Source organism: Gymnogyps californianus, chromosome Z, assembly GCF_018139145.2.
Source record: "Gymnogyps californianus isolate 813 chromosome Z, ASM1813914v2, whole genome shotgun sequence".
Classification (NCBI taxonomy): Eukaryota; Metazoa; Chordata; class Aves; order Accipitriformes; family Cathartidae; genus Gymnogyps; species Gymnogyps californianus.
In genome coordinates this window covers 72142696-72158561 of record NC_059500.1, presented here as the reverse complement: position 1 = coordinate 72158561, position 15866 = coordinate 72142696, and the positions used below count along the sequence as shown (strand labels likewise).

Here is a 15866-nt window from a genome sequence, read left to right as displayed (position 1 = left end):
ATCAAGAAAAACTTCATCAGATGCAATACAGAGAGTGTAACTTTCTGAGATCTGATTCTACCAAAAAAAAACTATTGGGAAAAAACAAAAAAGAAGAATATAGTTCTTTGCCTGTTAAAAAAAGACAAGTGATTGGTGACAAAGGGAGAGAGACCTGGCACTCTGCCTTTCCCCAACCTTCCTGCTGATGAACAAGGGGACAAGCACAGGACAACTGGTCATGGATGGTGGTGCACAAACCTAGTGCACCTAGACCAAGTCTATTCTTGGTATTTGCATTATTCACAAAAAAAAAAAAAAAAAAAAAAAAGAGAGATTATATAGGCAACAGTGGGATTTTACAACTGAACCCAGGTGATTCTGTCCTGATAAGGCCTCACTGCTACTTTTGCTTTAATTAGGAGCATATTTTTGAAGATGCTAAGACCTGAAGCCTGTCATCAAGTACTTACATAGTCATCCTCATGCAGACCTTGCTTCTGAACAGAACTTTTCACCTCCAGGGAAAACTTCTCAAACTCAGGCTTCACGGTCCTCAGCAGAGTGACAGTTTGGAGGTACGAGTATGCCTTCTTGGCTTCAAGGTCATGTTTGTCTCCTCTTCTCCAAGAGCCATTTCCTAAGGGGAAAACAAGCATATTTCCAACTCCAAGTTAGGTACCATTATAGGATTGCCCTCCTTTTTCCACCCAGAAGTTCCCTCTCCCACACCCTGGGGAGATGGCAGAGTACAAGGAAAAACTGAACCTGCTCCAAGACGTGCAGGAAACCAGGCAGGGAGGAATGGCTGGTGGGAAGTAAATGTGCAAACAGAAGGACAACTTTACTCCCATGCTGTGCTTGCTTATTTTTAAAGGGTGGGATAAAGCCTAAGTGTGAGAAGACATCTCAGAGCAAAAAACATGTGCCAGATCTTAAACGCAGAGATATTTAAGCTAGAACAATTGAGGGAGGATTCGACCACAAAGTTTTTGTTACATGTCACTCCATCAGCAACGCTATTGGACAGTCAGAAAGGCACCAGTAAAGTCAACAGTATGATCATCACCCCGAATGGGAGGCAGATGGTGCAGCTACTTCTCCCACAGCTCTCCCACTACGGTCAAGGACAAAACCATGTGTGCAGTAGCTGCCAGACCAGCCCTGCTCTTAGTGGAAAAGAAACACTTAGCAATAAAATGGGATCCTGCACCTAGGCTGTATTTATATGTTTCGTGTTACAGCAGGGGAACAATTTAACTCAGTGTGCTGGTTTTGGCTGGGATAGAGTTAATTTTCTTCATAGTAGCTGGTATGGGGCTATGTTTTGGATTTGTGCTGGAAACAGTGTTGATAATACAGGGATGTTCTGGTTACTGCTGAGCAGTGCTTACACAGAGTCAAGGCCTTTTCTGCTCCTCACACCACCCCACCAGCGAGGAGGCTGGGGGGGCACAAGAAGCTGGGAGGGGACACAGCCGGGACAGCTGACCCCAACTGACCAAAGGGATATTCCATACTATATGATGTCATGCTCAGCATATACAGCTGGGGGAAGAAGAAGGAAGGGGGGGATGTTCAGAGTGATGGTGTTTGTCTTCCCAAGTAACCGTTACGTGTGATAGAGTCCTACATTCCTGGAGATGGCTGAAGACCTGCCTGCCAATGGGAAGTGGTGAATTAATTCCTTGTTTTGCTTTGCTTGTGTGTGCAGCTTTTCCTTTACCTATTAAACTGTTTTTATCTCAACCTACAAGTTTTCTCATTTTTACTCTTCCAATTCTTTCCCCCATCCCACCGCAGGGGAGTGAGCGAGCAGCTGTGTGGTGCTTAGTTGCTGGCTGGGGTTAAACCACGACACTCAGACCACCAGTAAAGTAATCAGATTTTTAAAAAGTAGGATAGCTGACTGGTTGTTAATTAGCAGAGGAGTCCTTCTGCCTCACAGGGCCTGACCATAGCAGGTCCTGAGACCCTGATCCAAAGCTTCACAAGATCAGTGGAAAGGTTCACATTGCCCTGGACCAGGTTTTGTGCTATTCTACATAAACGATAAATAAAAGAGGCCTAGAGGGAAGAGTGGTTACCCTAAGCAGTGTGCCTTTAAATGCTTACAAGTAATTAAAAGCCAGACAGTCATTTTATTTTTCAAAAAACAGCAACAAACCCCATCATGGCTAAATGAGCCAAGACGAAGACTAACGCTAAGCTCCCAAGGGTGACCTGGAGGCACACAGGACCCTGAGACGAGAGAGGATGTGGCTGCTTTGCTTGGATCGAGGACCATGGTGTCATTTGGACCAAGAGAAGCAAGCAGTTTGGGAGTGGCGATGCTAACAGAGACGGAGTCCAGGCCTCAAACCCATGGTGCTCCTTGCACAGCACCACCAGCTGCATCACATGCCTGCAAGGCCACCTTGGTCCCCCCGAAGCAGGTGAATACAGAGCCTACGTTTTGTCCTCCCAGTACCCTGGCACTGCTGCTGGGATTTTTATTTTCCCTTCTTTTTTTTGACAATAAATGTAACTGGAGAATTGCTCTGCTTCCTCAGAGAGCACAGGGGAAGGAACACAGGACTTGCACCTCGCTGGAGGGCAAGTCTTTCCTCCTGCTGCTTTTGGCTCCGGGACAGCTCCTGTCACTCCCAGCACAGGGTGGGCGGCACAGGACCACCTAAGCCCTTTTTTCTCTTTTCCACCCCAAGAAAGCCTTATTTACCACAGCTCAGCACCAGCTTGGACTGTAATCTTTATAAATACTATGAACCTTGCTAATTCTTAACTTCTTTTTTTTTTGTTTGTTTTGTTTTTTTTTTTTTTTTTAAAGGAAGTTATTTCATTCTTTTAGGAAGAAGCTCTAGACACATCTGCCTTGGTTTCGGGATTTCTTTCCCAATACAAAGTTTAACCGGTCAAAATTACTTATGCCAGGACCCTGTTCATCAGACCTGATGGAAACACTAGAGAGCAACCAACATCCCACTGTCTGGTTTTGCTCTCAGAGGTAGCACTCTTCCCTTCAGTGCCTGCACCCTGTCCTCGTTACTGCTTTCGAAAAGAAAGAAATGCACATCTGGCAATTGTAAGCTAGCACATCTTGCTGGCTTCCCCACAAGAGGCTACAAGCCCTGCCGGAGTTTTGAAGCTGAAAAGCCTCTGCCCAGCTAGGCACCTGCCTTTCAGAGGTGCAGTATTCAAGAAGTACGGCGGAGACTACAGCATGGAGGGCTTTGCTATAGCTTTGTATTTACAAATGGAGATGGCTAAAATGAGTGAGATTATAGACCAAAAAAAAAAAATTGTAGTGCTGGTAGAATGTGAGTAAGTTTCTGTCCTGGACACTATACATATTTATTTTTAAAATATTTATTTTTAAAATATTATTTATTTTTAAAATAAATAAATTCCTGACACTGGGAGCAGGGAAGGTACACTTGCATAACAGTGTACCTAGAATAATTTACATACTTAAATATGGATTATTTTGTGGGAGGTCGTCTTGCCACAGTACTTATGTGCAATTATTGCAGCCTTGGCGTTTAATATGCCTGCCCTTCTGAAAAATTAAAAATATTCAGAACAGAGGGCAACAACAAACTGCAATATGGTCATCTGAACTTAAAGGCAAAGTGCCAATTTGCCAATCACACCCACTCTTAGATTTTGTTCCTTTTATAAGCTATGAAATCTAGTATGTCCAAGCACTGGGAACAGGGAATTTCGGGGGAATTTCTCTACACGTCTCTTTTATGCTTGCTTTCCACATGTGATGACCATCTGCACAAAAGCCAACTTCTGATGCACAGTCATTTCACTCTTCATGGGAAAAACATCCACAAAGAAACAGAAAAATTGGTTTCAAAGAATTATTACTTAGAAATGGCAGGAAATGCCACATTCTAACTACACTACACTACATCAGAAGACAGACAGTTTTCATTAATCCCTTGGAAAAGCTGCAAGAAGACTGGACTACCTGTGATGCAAAGCAGGATGGTGCTGAGGCTACCACACGACCACGGGGCAAACGGGTATTGCCCCCATCACCGTGCCATGTGGAGATCCCATGCCAGGATGGCACAGCACTGCCCTGTACACGGCTGAACAAAGTGCCATCTACTGGGGGCTGCATCACTGGGGACACCCACCCCACATCAGCTGTGATGCCAGAGTCCCTCCTGGGGCAGTGTGCTGAGCCTGGGGATTGCAACACTCCCTCCTGCAACCACTGCTACCTTCTAGCAAATACCATCCTGGAAAGCAAAACCATTCCAAAACACAGCAGCCCACCTCCTGCAGCCGCTGCTCTTAGGTGAGCATCCCCTGCTCAAGAACTTTGGGTACCATCTGTCCCAGCCAGCTTCAGTGCTTACCAGGTAGTCACCCTGTGCTCATTTCAGCCAAGGCAACGAAACCATCAGTTGTAGGGGATGATTCACCTGAGCCACTGCGGACACCTAAGGATGAGGTGAATCACTGTCCACGGATGCCTTCTTCTCTTCTGTGACTCCAAAGGGAGCCCAGCTCACACAGACTTGTACCTATGGCCAGATGAATCGTTTCTGATGCACTTCTGCTCTGTGAGATGAAATGCAGCAGTAGTGCAGCGGTAACGAGCCGCCGCCGGCAGCCAGAAGAGTTACTTGATTGGTGGTTTCTAGTAAAGTCAAGCCTGCAAAGCTCTCAGGGTCTACAGAAGGGCCAAAACTTCAGGGTTTTGTGACTGCTGATATGGGTAGACCTTCAGCTTTTTGCTCTGGTCCCGATTAAGGCTGCAATGCCAAACAGTTTTGCTTATGCCACAAGGGATAAAGTCACTCCAAAGTCAACTCAACAAAAAGAAAACCTTGATTCGAACCATTGGCTTTGATCTTGTACTGCAACTTTATCTTTTAGTTATTTAAGTGATTTCCTTATTATCTGGCAATACTTGGTACATCTTTAGCTAACCTAGACGATACATGTAGCAGTATCTGTACTTCTGTATGTATCTACATCTCCGAATTTAAATAGCTACATACATTCATTATAGAGCTTTTCAACAGCACTGTTGACTGTGAAATAATCTCAGAGGTGGTAGGTGGATAACAAAAAGTTTATGTAGAAGAATTTAACTTACAATTAACTGATTTAGTAAACAAAATACATCATCCTTTTGTGAATTCAGTTGTTCCTGTTGGTCAGCTCTTTGAGGCTTGAAAGGAAAAAAACAAGTTTTCCTTCTTTCTCAACTCCCACTTGGTTTTCAATTTGAAATGAATTTGTTATTGTAGTGGATTAGTTAAGGCAGCCTGCAGGGGGGAAGTTATTTTCTCTGCACCTGCAAAAGAGGCTGCTCCTTTCAAATGCCACATTCACAGTTCAACAAAACCTAGTTCTCAGGCATGAACTCACCTCAGCTTCAGCCACCTCATGTTGTTTAAACCCAGCAAACATGTTGCTCCAGTATTACTTTGAATTTAACTGAGACAGCTGTAGCAGCTGAGAGCAGGTTTAGTCCCTGCCATCCACTGCCATAATATCAAATGTAACTGAATGTAGGTATATTTCAAAAAGTAAATGTATTTAATTTACATTTTAAAGTCATGTTTTAATTTGACAAATCTGATTGTTTTTACTTAGGGGTGGAATCAGCCACTTTTATCCACCCTGCTCTAATAAATTTGGACTGTCTGTGTCCCATCCATCGCTTTCCCTTCAACATAACACTGCTGAATATTTTTGCAGATGCAGTTTCTGATCAAAAGCTGAAACAAATTAGACGTGTGGATCCCCCAGCACAGAGATGACTTCTGGACATGCAGGCCCTGCAGCTGCCCACAGCCCCAGCCGTTGCTAGTGCCTCCTTCCAGCCATCTGCACAGACTGCAGGCCACTGGGCAGCCAGGAATACCTCTGCCCCGAGATTTGGCAGTCACAAGGGTGGGGACGGTGCAAGCCACCTAGAGCTGAGCACACACACTGCAGCATGGGGTACCCACACCTGGCTGCTATAACCAATGTCTCCATCTGGTGCTGCTTCCCCTACAAGTAACTACATAAGTGACGCCTATAGTGTATTTGGCATCTTGTGATCCACCCAGTGGCAACTATAGCCACGAGGTCCGTTTTATTTCCTGCAATACCATAGCCCAAGTGGAAGATAACTGCAACAACAGAGAGAGACAGTGGTGTATTCTGAGACCCAGTGCTGCGTATTTTGAGGCTAACTAATCTAAAAATATTACCAGGCTTACAGAAGACTTTGCAACATACTTGGGCAGGAAAAACATTACCATATGATGAGCTGTTGAAGAGTTCAATATTGAAGAAAGCGTAGTCCCCATTGGTCATTCCTTGCCGATGAGCAGCCAACATGATGTTCCTGATTGTGTCACCGCTGGCACACATGATTACAACTGGTGGAAGAAAATGAAAAACACAGATAAGAAGCAGCTCAAGAACTTCAGGGAACAGCCTGTTAAGCACGAACGCTGCCAGAGACAGTGACCTCAGCTGTCCTCCCAGTGCTGCAACAACCGTGACAATGCAGATGGCAAACAAAGCTGATTTCCCGAGCAGCCAACAGGAGACAGGTATCAAACACAGAGAGGCTTCCTCCTCCCTTGTCTCCTCTGAAAATAATTAAATAGAGCCTGTGTGCTATCTAAGCTTTTTTCCCCTGCAACATGTGGTAAGTTCTGGCTTCAAATTTCTTCAACCGCATATATTCGTAGAGTCGATTGCAACCATAAGCCTCTGTTGTTACTTCTAAGTGGACATAAGACAATCTGAGGATGAAGAATTAAGGTGATATAATGACATGACCATTTTAATTTCCATTCCATTGAACAGTTTGGTGTAGATTCATCTTGCCTACACCTCAGCTATCTAAAATTTAGGTATCTGGTCTAGAATTTGTTGCCTCTACAGTTAATGGAGGGCAGCATCTCTGCAGCTGTCTAGGGACAGTGGTATGAATCTCTCCATAATGTGACTTTCTCTCCAGAGACTATACAATAAGCCTAGGCAACGACCTTTGATGGGACACTTAATATTCAGAAATGGGAAAAGCAAGTGCCACTTTCTGAGCGTGAAGATTAAAGGTGGTTACAAGATTAAATGCCACAGAGCCTCACTTATCATGGACCAAGAGCTAAGCAGGGGCTCTGCTGCTACTATGGGACCTACAAGCCCACAGGTGTGCTCTGTGTGGGCACCATGATCCACACTGTGACAACTGTGGTTGAGAAGTCTCTTCCCCAGCCTGCTGGGCAGGGGGGACTACTCCCCTTGCTACCCCTTCCCTCTGCAAAGGGAAAGAAGAAACTCAGGCGAGGTCTTCAGCAATGGGGAGACACCTCCCACACTGAGCACATTATACTATAAACTTTTATATAGGTTCACAAGACTATGGGTATGAAGCCACTGACATCAGAGGGAGCAGCAAAGTATTGTACCAGTGCGTGCTTCGGGGCTATACCCTACAGCAAAGTTGTAAGAGATCCTGTTGGGATGACGATTTGAAACCAACTGCACGCATGTTTCCAAGAACGCCGTCACGCATGGCAGGGCTCAAAAGCTACAATAATGTACGCAAATATTTTCACTCCAACAATAAAACTGAATCAAAACCACATTCAGTTTTTCTGGGTAGAAGTGTTTGCTATTATAAGAAACGAAAAGGCCAAACAGGCCAAATCTTTTCGCACACAATGACTCTTCTCCCATCGCTTTTCTGGTTGGATGCCATCGCAGGCATAAAGCTCCAGATGCGCCGCTGGGGTGAGTCACGTTTGGTACATCCCCACGCTTCAGGAGAGTTATACCATGCATAGCTCTGTCCTACTGATTATAGCAGAGTAATATAATAATTTCCAGAGCAACAGAGCAAGACATATTTCATGACCATTGTGAAGTATATTAGCATGAAGGAAAAAAAGAAGAAAAAAAGTTTTCTTACAATAAAATTTGGATCAAATCTTTTCCAGATGCACATCAGGAACGAATTTGTCTCACTGTTCCTAATTTCAGTATAGGTGAGAGATTTCCTTTTGAAATGTTTCTTTGCTGACCTCCCAATTCTCCCCTGACTTCGCCTTTATAATTTGCATCTATCATAAAATCGTAATCTGTAGATGGAATCAAAGAGATTCCCACAACACCAGTAAAAGACCTTGAGCAAAAGGAATGAAAAAAAGAGTGGGGGGAAAAAAACCTACTTTCAAATACATTAAATCATATTTTGTAAGCCTCTAAAGGAATGTAAGGGAAGTAATATTAACTATTTGGATGTGGTTTTTAACCCAGCAGGAGAGCAAAGATTCCATATTTCAAGATTTTGAAGCAAATAAGCTATGGACATGTCTCTCGCAATCTTCCAAAAATGTAAATTATGTGTATTTAATCTGCATCTGTACCTTACTATTGTGTACACACAAATGTGTACATGCAAACACATACAAAATGTTCTCCCTCCAGTATAATACACACAGACCACAGGAATTCTAATACTAATATTCTGAATTTATTGACTAGGATTATTGACTCATCCTGCAAATACTTAAGAGTTTAATTCCAGTTAAAGGAGTAAGCGTTCCCTTTGCTACGGGCATCCCTTGGACTACGTGCTTATGCAGAACACATTTAAGCACAGTCCTGGGTTTGTGACCACTATGGCAAACCTGAGCCTACAGCATCAATCTGCAGTGTGGCTACCCGAGCCTACAAGGGAGCTTGAACTACTAATGAAACTCATTAAAGACAAGTGGTTAACTTTTATCATCATATTTTTCATCACGATTTTGTTGTGGCTCCAAGACTTGAGTCTTTTGAAGTGGCTTCAGGGACTGAACAGGGAGCCACTGGCAAACACGGGTGCATGGCTGACTCCCGGACAACCGAGAGCTCAGTGCAAACCCCCAGCCAGCAGCAACCTAACCCATGGGGCCAGCCTCTGCCCCAGGTCCCCATAGGCCAGCTGGTGGGGCAGCTTCTTTCTCAGCCCTGGGAGAGTTTCAAGCAGATATCCTGTATCTGCTTAAAAGCCCACTCCCACTCAGACAGCTCAAGGAAGCCCAACCACTCAGGTGGGACCACCAGCAGCAGCAATCTCTGGAAACAGAGAAAGTGTGGGGTCAGAGCACAGGACAGTGTCACAGTAGGTGCGACACAGGAGCCCTTAAAAACTGGTGAGAAAACCAACCAACCAAAAGCGTTTCTAGAAAGTGCTCTGGACAGTGCCCCATGGCCCACAAGCCCTGCTGCCCCACTGGGTGGACCTCCAAGGAGTCTCCAGAAGAAATGAAGACCTCATCTGGTCAGCTAAGGCATATGGTGCATCCTTCACATGATATATGACTTCTAAAACATTGAGATAACCTGAAAGATGCTGTGAGCAGCAGGACCACCCCTCAGGCCCAAAGGAACGTGCCAGACGAGTCCTGCGGTCAGTCTTTAAAGTCAGAAAGGCACAAGTGGAAGCTATAGGGCCCCACTTGCTGCATTTTGCAGTAGTGGCATGAGCTAGAGGACAAATGCAGAGGTAAGACGGACGGAAGGACCTCACAGGACACAAGGAGGGGGGAAAGAAGTAAGACAGAGGGCTGCTTTTGTTCAGTCATTTGCAAGTTACAGAATCATGCAAGACCAAAGGTCTTAGCTCAGAAAAGCATTTAAGCCCAGGCTGAAAGCAAGCCTCTCTTCCCTGACTGTCAGCATGGTCTGAAAAGCATGGTTGTCTTTAGCCATCAGTCACGTTTCCACAGCATAGCCACAGCCCCCTATGGCTAAGGGCGAACGCTTGTCTTTTCCTGCCGTAAGCATGCTATTACACTTCTAGCATCAGGAAAGCCGAACACACAGACGCACGCACACGCACACACACACACGTTATGCTGATTAAAAAAGAAAAGCATCTTTCCCCATGTAGCAGTTTCCTCTAGCACTCATACATTTCTTCATCTCCATTCAGTATATTTCCCGGAATGGTACTTAATAGGAAAGCTCTATTTTAAGCACCTGTTTCGGTGAATAGAGAATTAAAGAGCCATATGCTGTTAGACCTCAGTTATCTCACACACACTCCTGTGCACATTAAGGATTTCACAGCAGCGTTAACAACATCAGCAGTGCAAGGCTGCTCTGTCTGCAGCCTACAGCACTATAACACCAGTTGTGCCAGTCATCCACAGCATGATCTTTATTGGTCGAATTTTGATGCTATTTTAACATTCTACAATCAGGGATGTAAAAATTGTACAAAGCACTTTGTACATCTACGCCTCTTTTGGAAAATAGCTAAGGACTTTCTTTAACTTGATCTTGCGGTCCACTCCTGGAATACACCTTTTCTTTTTTTGCAGTAACTTACTGGGGAAGCCTATGGCTGTTAACAGCCTCTAACAGAAAATGCCTTTTTGATAAGCCCATGTATCCATACATTGCTTGGTGAGATCTCACTTTAAAACACATCTAACCACAAATTTGCACGTCCCAAGGCGCTTTGAGCGTTTTACTACTTCATGATGCAAAGCCAGTTCATCCAGCCCAGGGGTGCCTTTCCAAGATGTTTTACAAGCCATTTATCTCCACAGTGTTTTGCTAACAGTTGGTGGCAATATTACTGCACACACTCACGGGTTTCGCATCCACACATCCCCTGAAATGACCGCTTCCCCTAAATGCATTTGTTATTTATGAGGTACTCAACGGGGCTTCCAACGGCAGGAGCAGGGAAAAGGATCCCCGTGGCAAGACACAGCAGGGCAAGAAGAAAACGTCTTTGCTTAGACTTTGAACTTACAGAGAGTCACTGCAAAAATCTCAGAGAATAAGCAACATATTTGCTGCTCCACAGATGCGGGCAATTTTGGGTAACCCAGACTGCCAGCAGAAAGCTGATTTCTTATTATGCCACAAAACCCTCCCAGCGCTGTCCCCGAGGGCAAGCCTCCCTCCTCGCCGCGGGAGGCAAAACTCTAATGAACTTCTGTGGGCACAGGTTTCACTCGGGGCAGCTGGTCCCCATCCATTGGGGGATGCCTGGCCCGGGGATGCCGGCACAGCACCGCAGTGAGTCTCCCCACGGGCAGGGATGGGACCTGACTCCCCCCTCCCACAGGACCTTCCCTCCCTGGTGCTCCCACCGCCCCAGCGCCCCGTCCCCGACCCCAGCCGCCACCGAAAGGCGTCGAGGAGCCAAGCCGGGCGCCCCGCTGCCACTCACCCCTCTCGCCGGTCTGGAGGGCGCGGACGACGTCGTCGAGGTCGAGATGTCGGCTGCTCTCGTCGAAGCTGTGCACGGCCATGTGGAAGGCCTCCTCCTGGAAGACCACATGGACGCCCTCCATGGCGAAGTAGCAGCTGCGCTCGGGGTTGCTGTCGCTGTAGAGCAGCGTGGCCCGGCTCCACTGGTGGTGGCGGAAGAGGGCCAGCAGCATCTCGCCCATCTTGGCATAGGCGGGGGCGACGCGGGTGAGGTGCGAGTACTCGCCGCCCTTGGCGCCGAAGCCGGCGGCCAGCGCCCCCGCCGACAGCATGGGGACGTCCCAGTGCGCCGCCAGCCGCGCCACCGGCGCCGCCGCGTACTCGCAGACGGGCCCCAGCAGCAGGTCGGGGCGGCGGCGCTGCAGGGCCACCATGTCCACCAGGCTGAAGAGGGCGCGGTTGCCGCACGCCGAGTCCTCGTAGGTGAGCTGGAAGGCGTAGCCGGGCGGCAAGCCGGCGCCGCTCTCCCGCAGGCTCCGCACCGCGTACTCGATGGCCGGCCGCACCCGCCCCAGCGAGAAGAGGTAGGCGTCGTCCTGCGGCAGCAGCACCAGCACCCGGATCAGCTTCTCCTCCTCCGCCGCCGCCGCCGCCGCCGCCTCCGCGCCCGCGGGGCCGCCGCCCAGCGCCGCCCGCGCCGCCAGCACGCAGCAGAGGCTGCCGAGCAGCCAGGGCGGCATCGCGCCCGACCCCCCCCGAGACGCCCGAGCTCCGGCAAACTTTTCGCCCCCCTTCCCCGCCCGCCTCGAAATTGTTCGGTCGTGCTTTATTTCTCAGGTGTTTGGCGAATTCACAACCTGCCCCCGCCTGCGGGTTACGGACGGAGCATCTCGGCTCTGCTTTTCTTGTTTTCTTATAGAGAGATTATTATTGTTATTATTGTTATTGTTATTATTATTAGCCTCTCCCCCCCCGCCCGCCCCCCCCCGCCGGATCCCCCCGCGGGGCTGCCGGGCTGCGCCCTCCCCGCTTAAGTAGCGCGGGAGCGGCGGCGGCTCTCCGCACGCCCGGCGCGGCGCGGCCGGGTTTGTGCGCAGGGAGGAGCCGGCCCGGGCGCTCCCCCCCGCCCCGCCCGCCCCCTCCGGCGGCCCCCCCGCCCGCACACCTCTCCCGCCGGCCGGGGCTGCGGGGGAGCTCCGAGCGTGGAGACTGCCGACACCGCGGGGCGGGGTGTCTCCTTATCATATATATGACACTTATGTATGTATATACGCGTACCTTCCTGCTCGGCTGCCGCCCTCCCTGCCAAGCGAGTCCCTGCAGCCAGGGTTGGGGAGTAAGGGATCCCATGGCACTTTCATTTTTTTGAAGTATTTTTTGGGGGTTGCTTCAGCCCGGTTAAGCTGCGCTGTCCTGCATGAGGGAAGCATTTGAGCCCCGCTCCGAGGGCTCAGGGGTCGGTGCTCGGTAGGGCTGGGGGATTTGGGGAAGGGGGGGTTGCGGTATCAGTGCTGGGGATGCAGACAGCACCCTGAATGCTGCTGCAGCAGGGTACAAGCAGGGCTGCCCGGCTGCCATCTTCTCACCCGGAAAGGTGCCGTGCTCAGGGACAGCATAACCCTATGGGGAAGCTCGCACTGGATCCCTGACCCCTGCCTGTATCCCTCTGGGGTCTTTCTGAGACCCCCATGCCAAGAGGGCCCAGAGGCAGTTTTCTGTTACTTCCCACCCTCTGTGTCTCAGAGGCACAATTTCATGCCCCAGGCAGCAGAGGTTTCCCCAGTGAAGGAGACGAGTCCTGTTCTGAGACTATTTTCTTGGGAAAAAAAGAAAAATTACTTTTTGAATTATCTTGACAACACTGCCTAGTCAGAGCATGTTAAATGCATCCCTGTTCAGCTCTGCTTACTGGCCGTAAAGCTGCTATGCTTAAGATTTTGTTAGTGTCCATTTAAAATGGACACTCCTGTTCTGGAATAAAGTCAATGCGAAATGTGCAAAATGTTTTGTGAAAGAGGCTTTGGAATACCTGATGCTTTTTGACAGCAAAATCCTAAAGGATGGCTCTCTGTGGAGTTTTCTGTGTCCCATAACAGCACACATCCTCAAACCTGGAGCAGGGCTGCGCGGTTTGATGTTTTATGGTTACTCAGAGAGTGCCAGGTTTGCATTCGAAAGGTGAGTGAACTGCTCCTGGCTTTACAGAAGGGATTTGTTTAGTTCAGCACAGAGGTCGTTGTCAGGGCAGTATGTGTAAACTAACTTTTGTTGCTGCGTTCACTGTGCAGTCTATGAATGGGAAACCTGCGCTCCTGGCGTGACCATCTGCTCACCTTTAAGAGGCCTTGAGTAAAAAGAAAAGGAAGCTGGCAGCGCTTGTGCAATTACAACCAAGAAGTGGAATGAAAACAGCAGATAACATGATGTACAGAAATAATCATCAAAAAAATCTTTTTTTTCAGGAGCATTTATCTAATGGAACTCGGTAAAATAAAGAAGCTCAGAAATTCAAACATGGGTAGTGTCTCTGAGAAATGTGCCTCTCATGTAGTTTTATTTGATTACTGAATCGAACTTCAGAGTGTTCTTGAAGATTACATAAACATCCACCCTGGTGAAGCTGGTTTTGTATGTTCCTGTACTGTAAGTTATGTCAGGCATTTTTTGTTGTAAATGACTCCATATAACATAGTGGAGATTAAGCAGAATGTTACAATATACAACACACCAGCCATCTTCACCACAAAGCTTGCAAAAACATTTTCTTAAGACACATTTTGAAATGCTGACCTTTGTAGTCACTGCTTTATGGTGACCCTACAGATGTGTTTACAACACCGAAATCTGGACGGATCTCTCTTGATTCCCTCCTTCCCCCACCAGAACATCTTTTTCATTTTACGTGTGAGCTCCATACTCTCCTAGCTGTCTTATTTGAGCGTAAGCTGTGTAAACACAACGGAAGAGATAGTAAGCCCATAAATCACAGAGCTGCCGTCCCTTCACACTGGCTGCTCCTTGTGAGGTAAAGTACTGCTTGGAATGAATAAAAGTGGGAGAAGCAGTGCCAGCATGAGGGGAAAAAGAAACAAAAGGCATCTAGCCAGTACTGTGTAGCAGTAGTAGGGTCAAAGACCAATTTTGGTGCTTTCAGAAAAAGACTTGGCCCACAGTATGTGGTCCTTACTCACCTGAGCAATCGCATTCAGCCTTATGGGAGAAGCAGTGTCTCTGTGGGCCCAAAGTGTCATTAACGTTTCAGTTGTTCCCCTTCACCATAAGCGGTTCTATAAAGAAGAATCCCAGCCTGTGATTGATTTATTTTTCTGAGCCCGAAAGTTATGCACGAGAATTTACTTGTTAATCCCAATTGAAAATGTCACTTAATCCACCTCATCATTAGTTCACTTACAGTATTTTCCATAGCTATAAGTTCAGACATTTTTTTTTTCAGCTACATAAATGCTTTTTAATAGGAACAAATCCTGCAGTGAATCAGCACCAGGCAGAATGCCTGCAGACTGCAGCGACAGTGAAGATTTCAGGCTGGCCCTTTAGGACTAAAGTCATTTCAGACACAGGCTATTTTCCCCCTAGAAATAACTCATACACAAATCAAGAATCACTTGCCTCGTTCCAGCTAGCATTAGCAACAGTCTGAACTGCCTGCTGCAGATTAAGAAAATTCTTCACAGGCAGGTTCGCTGAAAACATAGTCCCCCCTAGAGGCTGAAAAGATGAAATATTTTAAGATCATCTGTACTGCAAATATATCCTGCCATTCAGACTTTCAAATTCTTTCCTTGTTTTTTGAGAAATCTATTCTCTTTTTATTTCAAGGAATCTGTACTCTTCTGGAACACACCTAAGGGGTTTCTTACTGTGACATGATGTATCTGGGTGTCTCTTTTTGTGTTTTGTGGTCTTACCTTCATATACTTACGTTATGTAAAAATGCAATGCAGCTTTTAGGTAAAAAAGTTGCAGCATGAAAACTCACGATGAGCCGATCTGACGCTAAAAAAATAAATGGAAAGAGGACATATTTACTTGTTCTTCTTTTAATTGACACCAGCTTCTGTGTAGATATGTATACAAGAACTACAAGATGACAAAACTACACACACAAAACGTGAGCATACATACATACATACATACATACAGTAATAACACTTTGCAGAACTCACTACTCTTGCTATTTTAACAGCTTCCACTTCACAGCACAAAGTAAGGTAAAGGCGGGCAGGTGGATGTCATTTTTGTTTTACAAATGGGAAGAACAGAACTTGGGAAGGCAAACTGTGATGTTCCAGAGGTCTAGGATAATCTCAAGATCATCCCTCCACTACACTGCTTATTTTCACTACCGCTGCTAAAGTCATGGCTTGATGCTCCTCAACAGTCACACAGCGCTACACCTACCCATCCTTTCCCAATGATACTGAAAGGTGAGCTGAGATGCAGCCCCACAAGCGATGTGCTGTTTAGTTATGTAAAAGCAGATGCTAGGATGAAAAAGACTGACCCCCGGCAATTAGTCGCAGATTCTGCTCATGCTCCCAGAGAGTATTTCAAAAGCACATACTCCTCTAAAGCATACAAATTATGGGGCTAAAACCCAGCCTGATAACCCAAGGTAATCCGATCAGTACTTGCTGTGTTTCCTCACATCTACAGGGCAATATTGAATGTGAGGTAAC

The 15866-nt window shown here is 46.9% G+C and overlaps 1 protein-coding gene across 1 annotated transcript in view; it reads right to left on the bottom strand.

Moving 5' to 3' along the window:
- The window catches only part of NPR3 (natriuretic peptide receptor 3), a 42045-nt gene extending 30139 nt beyond the window's left edge, over positions 1–11906 (bottom strand). Inside the window, exons 1-3 of the mRNA XM_050912719.1 lie at positions 11186–11906; positions 6255–6377; positions 453–619 (exon numbers count right to left, since the gene is read on the bottom strand). Of these exons, the coding sequence (XP_050768676.1) occupies positions 453–619; positions 6255–6377; positions 11186–11906 (1011 nt within the window). The remainder of the gene's footprint in view (positions 1–452; positions 620–6254; positions 6378–11185) is intronic.
- Positions 11907–15866: the final 3960 nt, after the last annotated feature.